This window comes from Siniperca chuatsi, linkage group LG17, assembly GCF_020085105.1.
Source record: "Siniperca chuatsi isolate FFG_IHB_CAS linkage group LG17, ASM2008510v1, whole genome shotgun sequence".
Lineage (NCBI taxonomy): Eukaryota > Metazoa > Chordata > Actinopteri > Centrarchiformes > Sinipercidae > Siniperca > Siniperca chuatsi.
The window spans coordinates 9,841,584-9,848,037 of NC_058058.1; the positions used below are offsets into that span (position 1 = coordinate 9,841,584).

The 6,454-nt window shown below is 36.1% G+C and overlaps 1 protein-coding gene across 3 annotated transcripts; it reads right to left on the reverse strand.

Annotated features, from left to right (window-relative positions):
• Window positions 1-23: 23 nt before the first annotated feature.
• On the reverse strand, window positions 24-4,557 carry LOC122864250 (LIM domain-containing protein 1-like). 3 transcript variants are annotated; one of them, XM_044171532.1, is made up of 7 exons: window positions 4,361-4,508; window positions 4,096-4,197; window positions 2,634-2,701; window positions 2,442-2,504; window positions 1,650-1,780; window positions 1,420-1,495; window positions 24-1,277 (listed from the first exon to the last, which is right to left on the reverse strand). In XM_044171532.1, the coding sequence occupies exons 2-7, from the start codon at window positions 4,139-4,141 to the stop codon at window positions 1,194-1,196; spliced, it is 468 nt and encodes a 155-aa protein (XP_044027467.1). In that variant the 5' UTR covers window positions 4,142-4,197; window positions 4,361-4,508; the 3' UTR covers window positions 24-1,193. The 3 variants fall into 3 exon arrangements, with proteins under 3 accessions (XP_044027467.1, XP_044027465.1, XP_044027466.1); XM_044171530.1 differs by having other exon boundaries at window positions 25-1,277; window positions 4,425-4,557; XM_044171531.1 differs by having other exon boundaries at window positions 35-1,277; window positions 1,420-1,471; window positions 4,425-4,556.
• Window positions 4,558-6,454: the final 1,897 nt, after the last annotated feature.

Sequence of the window (6,454 nt, forward strand, 5' to 3'; positions counted from 1 at the left end):
TACATACAAATAAAATACTTTAAACAAAGCAAAACGTCAGATAAAATACTGTGGAGCAAGATTTTTTTATTTATTTAAAATTTATAAAACACTTGCAATATTTTTTTTACAGCGCCTCCCAGATTTCAGAGTCTCAAACTGAGATAATAAAGGACGTCATGGCTTCATCTCTCCTCCTGACTGTATTCATGTCACTCTGGCATTTCCTAATTAATTTTGTCATGTAAACTATTCTAGCCTGTTTGCTCTTAAGTCTGCACTTCAGGTAAATGTTAACACTCTCAATCAGAGGTTTGCAAACTATTTCCAAGACTGACTGGCTCACTTGAAAGCAGTTAAGTCTCTGAAGGAGAAGCCATTGTGTGCATTTCTTGAAAATATGGCAGGTATCTTCAGAGAGGTTCACCTGCGAGTCTAGAACTGTACCGAGATATTTGAAACAGTTTTAATAAGTTGGCCATCAAGTACAACAGGCCCTGTTATGAAACATTAATCTCCAAATTCCTACTTTAGCACCAAGCCTGAAAAGCTTGTGTTTAGGACAAATACACAGATCCAGTTAAGGAATCTGTTTTCTGAAGAAGGGCAACTGAGGCCACGTCACCTGCATACTTAAACAAACAAAAACCCTGCTCTTTCACCATAAATTCATTTGTGTACCAGTATGAGTCCTTATTATGAGCAAGTCAAACATTATTCCACTGACACTGACTCTTCTGTGAACGAGAATATTTTTTTAATCCACATAATTAAGTCAACATTAACACCAAGATCAATGAGCCTTTGCAACAGGGTATCTCTTTTCATGGAGTTAAAAAGTTGAATTAAAATTCACAAATAAAACCTAAAACATCAAAAGACAACAAAAAGGAGGTCTTCATTGCACTAAAGCATGTATTAAAGGTTACTTAGTATGAAGTGAAATGTGGGTCATCTGTTTGAAACCCATTAAATGACACCATTACTCTACTTAATCTAATGTTCATCATTTTTGTTTTTATCATTTCATACAGACCACAAAGCCAACAAGAAACAGAGAGCACAAAACAATACTCAGGAACTATTTGGAGCAAACTTAATTGCAGACAGGAAATTGTGCAACTTAAACATTTATCTTCTTTTTGATGTTTTACATTTACAAAACAAGATCAGCAGAAAAACACATGGAGATGTATGTCAACCTGCTCCTGTCCTCAAATGAGGTTAACCTCACCACTGTAGCACTCTACATGGTAATTTCTGCTAAATGATACCACTCGAATAGACTCTGTAGACCCCTGAAACAATCAACAAATGGAGGGAAATTGTTAAAATAATGTCTCAGAAAGGTATTTAGCGAAATAACAATTTTATCATATTTTTTAACTAAAGTATCAATTACTGCTATCTGCCATTAATTAAACAGTCAGTTCAGCTCACCTCAGTTGGCAGTATGGGAACTCTGCAGGCAGCACACCGGGGAGCTTGGACCCTGAAACCATGAAGAAGTCTCAGCCTAAGGTCACAGAAACTCAACAGTGAAATCACTCTAGGTGTGACTTATCTCATGTGTAGCCTGTCTGGCAGTGTTTGGTTTCATCTTTTGTCTGGAGTGTGAATTAAAGGGCTTGGGCCTTTGTTGTTGTGCAGTTTGTGTATAAGAAACTCACTTGTGGTAGTCGCTGACACAGTAAACCCTGCTGTCTGTGTCCACAGAGAAGGGCTGACCCTCCAGGCTCTGTCTGCAGACGACACAGCGAAAGCAAGACGGGTGGTAGGACTTCCCACGAGCCTGCAGGACCTGACGAGGCAAAATGAGCTCTTCTTTAAACAATGTGAGAGCCACTGGTGGAATGTAACACAAGTACACCAGTGGCAAGTACATTTACTCAAGTACTGTACTGAAGTACAGTTCTGAGGTACTTGCACGTTACTTGAGTATTTCCATTTTATGCTACTTTATACTTCTACTCCAGTACATTTCGGGAGGGAAATATTGTAAATTTGACTGCATTACATTTATTTGACACATGTAGTTACTGGTTGCTTTTCAAATTAAGACTTACATAAAAACAAAAATGTATACATATATATGGTTTCATTTAAATATATAACATATATAATAATATAATATTTCACTGAAAATCAAAGCTTAGAGAAAAGTCCAAAATATTAAGACAGATTTGTGTAGCAGAACTCACCTCATGACCCCTCAGATTTATTTTGGGACCCTTTGGAGGGTCATCAGTATTAATAATCTAAATATGTAAAATATAATATAAAATATCTAATTTTCAGAATTATGTACTCTTACGTTTGATACTATAAGTACATATTGATTATAATAGGCTATCTTACTTTTTCTTAAGTAAGATTTTAAACAAATGACTTTTACTTGTAATGGAGTACTTATACATCGTGGTATTGGAACTTTTACATACAGTAAATGAATGCATACTCACCATGTCCATGATTAAATACCCACAGCTGTTACACACATCTGGGGATGGATGAACTCCTGAGTACTACATTAAATAACAGAACAATTCACCCATTAAATCTCTGGTTGATTGCTGTAAAAACTGGATACAAATCATATGTTTGTGCAACATTAAAGTCTTGTGTACAGCCACGGTAAAACAGGATATTCTTACCAAAAAATCATCCTCACAATAGATCCTTCCAGACACTGTAAAAAATGCCTTGCCACTGAGCTTTTTACCTAAACATGAAACAAAGGACAAGGAACAAGGTGAATATGGGGAAATGTCTCATTTTGACATTTGATAACATGCTGATGTTTTAGTTTGTTCCCTAAAAGAATAAAGTTCAAAGTTCAACTTTATTTGCCATTTCAGCCATAAAAATTTGAGATGAGATATAACATTGTGTCTTTGGACCAAGGCTAAAAAAAAAAAAACTCAAACAAAAATACATAAAAACATAAAAATAAAGAACATCAAAAGTGCATGTTCAAAAGTGCTGATTGCAATAAAAGTTAATGATTAACAGTTACAAAAGAAATTAAGAAGGTGCAGTAAACTACACTCAAACTAATAAGCTAAATAAGAAAAATAAAAGTAAATAAGTAAAGGGGCAAACATAATGAATAAAAACAGAAAAAATATTTAGACTTAAAGGCCCTGAAAACGTACTTTCTCATTCAACAATCAGAAATCAGAAATACTTTATTGATCCCCGAGGGGAAACTCTTTTGTTACAGCAGCTCACTATCATGTCAGTGCACACAGGAATAGAAGTACTAAGCAAAAAAATATAATACACTATAATACAGGTCAGAAAATAAATTAAGTACCAAGTGGGTATAAGTATAAAATTGTGTGAAGTACAAAGTGGGTTTACCAGTTGATGATAATAATACGGTATAAAGTAATAGTGCATGAACTGTGAAGTTAAGTGTAGCTTATTAAGGTTATAATGAGACGGAGGATATTGCACAGCAGTAACATAAGTATGAATAAATATCAATAAATAGGGAATTTTAAGAATAGGATCCTACGTGGACACACAGTTTTGTTGCCAAAGTTTAAATAGTTTTGGTTATTTCACATGAGAGATTTCTGCGTTGTTGTTCTTGTTCTTCCTCACTGGTTTGAAGTGGGCGGGGCTCAGTTAGAAAAAGGTGATGCCAAGTGATTCCATGCACCAATCAGAATTCGGCAACATTTGAATCAGATTCTGATGACAGTTGTTGGGTTGTTTGGTTACCGTCAATCAAATTACCATATTACAAGTTAAACCAGGCTTATTTCAGTAAATTCAGTTTCATAAAGGAGGTTTGAATAAGTCTGACCTAAGTTACCATGGAAACGTATCCCTCCAGACTAGCCTGGTCTTGGTCAGGTTAGTTCAGTGGTGGACTGTAACTAAATACATTTACTCAAGTACTGTGCTTTACAAAGCAGATTATCTGAGTTTTTGAGTGATAACTTCTTAATAAATAATACCCCAAGATGCATTTTTAATTTTGTTGTTCTTTATGAATATTTAATGAAGAAACACAAAAGATTTAAAGTCAGGTTTTGAGGGGCTTTAAGATATTTTGCACCCACAACGTTCCACCAAAACATCCACCCTCACATCAAGAGCACTCACTGCAAACGCTGCAGGTGAAACAAGTGTCGTGGAATAATTGTCCCATCACCCGGCAGGCTCTCCCTTCACCGTACACCGCTTGACTGCATCCTGTACAACTTCCTGAATACAGACCACACACACACACACACACACACATACAATACACAACACAAAGAAGAAAATCAAAGAAAAGGCTACTGTGAAACCTGATTTACTCTATATTCACTGTACAGACTCACAACACACTCACACACATGCTGAATAATCATCGTCTTAAACCTACAGAGCGCTGGAATAGGTGAAAAGGCTGTGTTGAGAGGTAAATATTCAGTGTATTCCTTCCTTACCAAAGTAAAGATTGGAACTATGAGTTGGGTCCATCTCCTACAGTATTTTTCCCAGTTGTCTCTGCCTGCTGGAGCCTACAGTACGACTGTCTGGGGGTCTAATTTTATGTGCGGTGCAGACAGCTGTAAGGGGAGCTGCTATCTGCGTTTACGGGTGTTGCTTTTGGTCTTTCTGGGGGCAACGAGTCTTCAGACCCCCTGACTCCACCAAGGTGGCAGGCTGAGGCCAACTGGTATCTTTTAGCAAAGGTCCATTCAAAACTCTGGCCTACTTTCAGATGGTAGTGGAGGGTTTTTGCATGTGAACCAGTAAGAGGAGACAGCTCCAAACAGCTCCACGTTATTATTATTTTATCATTATTATTAAAAATATATAATAAACAAATCATTCTTATAAATATCCTTTTGCAACACATTGTCATTTTTAAGCAAATACAGTTCATGTCTAAATAAAGGTGTTAAATCAGCATGTTCAGAGTGGATGACTTGCTACAGCTGTGCTCAACATGAAATCAAAGTGAAAAGGTGTGAAGAATGAGAAAAGGTGAGGTCAAACACAGACAGGATGTAAGGCAACGTTTCTAATAAGCATGACAGTGAATCATACCTAAATGAACAGTTACTTAATTCAACCATACTTGACACAGCCCACTGCTCAATGCGTATGGATAACCACTCAATTAAATCTCCAGTCTTGTAGATCATTCAAGTAAATGAGTCTTTTTTTTGCCATATATAAGCTGCTGTAACTATGTTAGACTTCACTTACTACCTTCGGACACGATCCTAAAATACGTGCTAATCTTAAATGAATCAAAATAAATAAACATACAAAACATGTTAAAAACAAACAGGCGTGCTTATCAACCAACAGTGTCCAAAATCTACTGAGGTCTCCGTTAAATAATGCAGTGACTGGTGCTAATGTATGCTTTACTGCAATCAACAAACTGTCTGTGCATGTACAAAATATTGAATCTTAAGTCATAAAAAACTTACATACTCATAACTTTATACTGCTCATGTGTATTGTGTTACTGCCTTCATGTGGACTGTTAGAGGCCCTTCATTATGTAACTCGTGACCTAAAATCAGACCTGTCCAAATAACAGTTAGAAATACATGCAGGTATTTGTGCCAAGTGTGTGAGCTGGACTGATGAAAATGAACACTTCAGTGTGTGTTTATTTAAAACGTTGTCTGTATTTATTTTTGCTCTTGTTTTAATTACTCTATAAATTTTACATACACTTTTTTTTCATGGTCCTTTCTCTTTATGTATGTCTCATATTTATATTTATAAAAAACAGAAGAAGAAGACCAGGAAGAAATGTGATGACAACAATAAAAATAATTTACTTGGACACTTTCAACGACTGACTAAGTATTTCACAGTCTTATTAGTGTATCATAAACAACAAAGTATTCATAACACAATTTGACATTTTACACAACCTATAATGTCTCTAAATTGGCATAAAGTCAATAGCTAATAAAATAAAATAAACTCAACTAACTCCCCTGAAAAAAAAGGCATCAGAAAAGAAACTTTAGCCATGAAACTCTCCACAGCACAGCACATGTTTGGCTGATCTACAGTAACATGGGGGGGGGGCTGACAGCTGCTGATTCTTCACTGAGGTCCCTTGTTGAGACTCACTGAAGCTGTCTAGATTCACCACACCGCCCACTCTGCAAGCTGTCAGACTGGTTCAACAAAAAAACTCAGTGTCACTTGTGTCATAAAGGTGTGTGTGTTTTATGGATCAAAGTGCTCGAGAGCTTTGTACCATTTTTACTCTTTCACCTCCATTATTCAGTATTGTGATTTAAGTTTGTGGTTTAGACAAGACAAAAAGTAGAAATTAGTCTACAGGAGTTAAAACTGAGGCTAGTTAAGGCTGGTGTTTGATTTAGGGTTAATTTTAGGCATTCTGCATTAAAATTAGGATAAATTATTTAGGTGATGAGCAGCTAAAGCATTCAAAAATGTAACACAAATGTGTGTTTGTGAGTGGTCTTGCCCTCAG

Bases quoted from the DNA above. Each gene is read 5' to 3' on its own strand.
- LOC122864250 (XM_044171530.1), bottom strand. From the start codon at position 4,458: ATGGACCCAACTCATAGTTCCAATCTTTACTTTG. The intron at 2,702-4,095 runs GTGAGTGCTCTT...TTTCATGTTTAG, and splicing joins TTTCACCTGCAGCGTTTGCA to GTAAAAAGCTCAGTGGCAAG. The intron at 1,278-1,419 runs GTGAGCTGAACT...TGATTGTTTCAG, and splicing joins TTCCCATACTGCCAACTGAG to GGGTCTACAGAGTCTATTCG.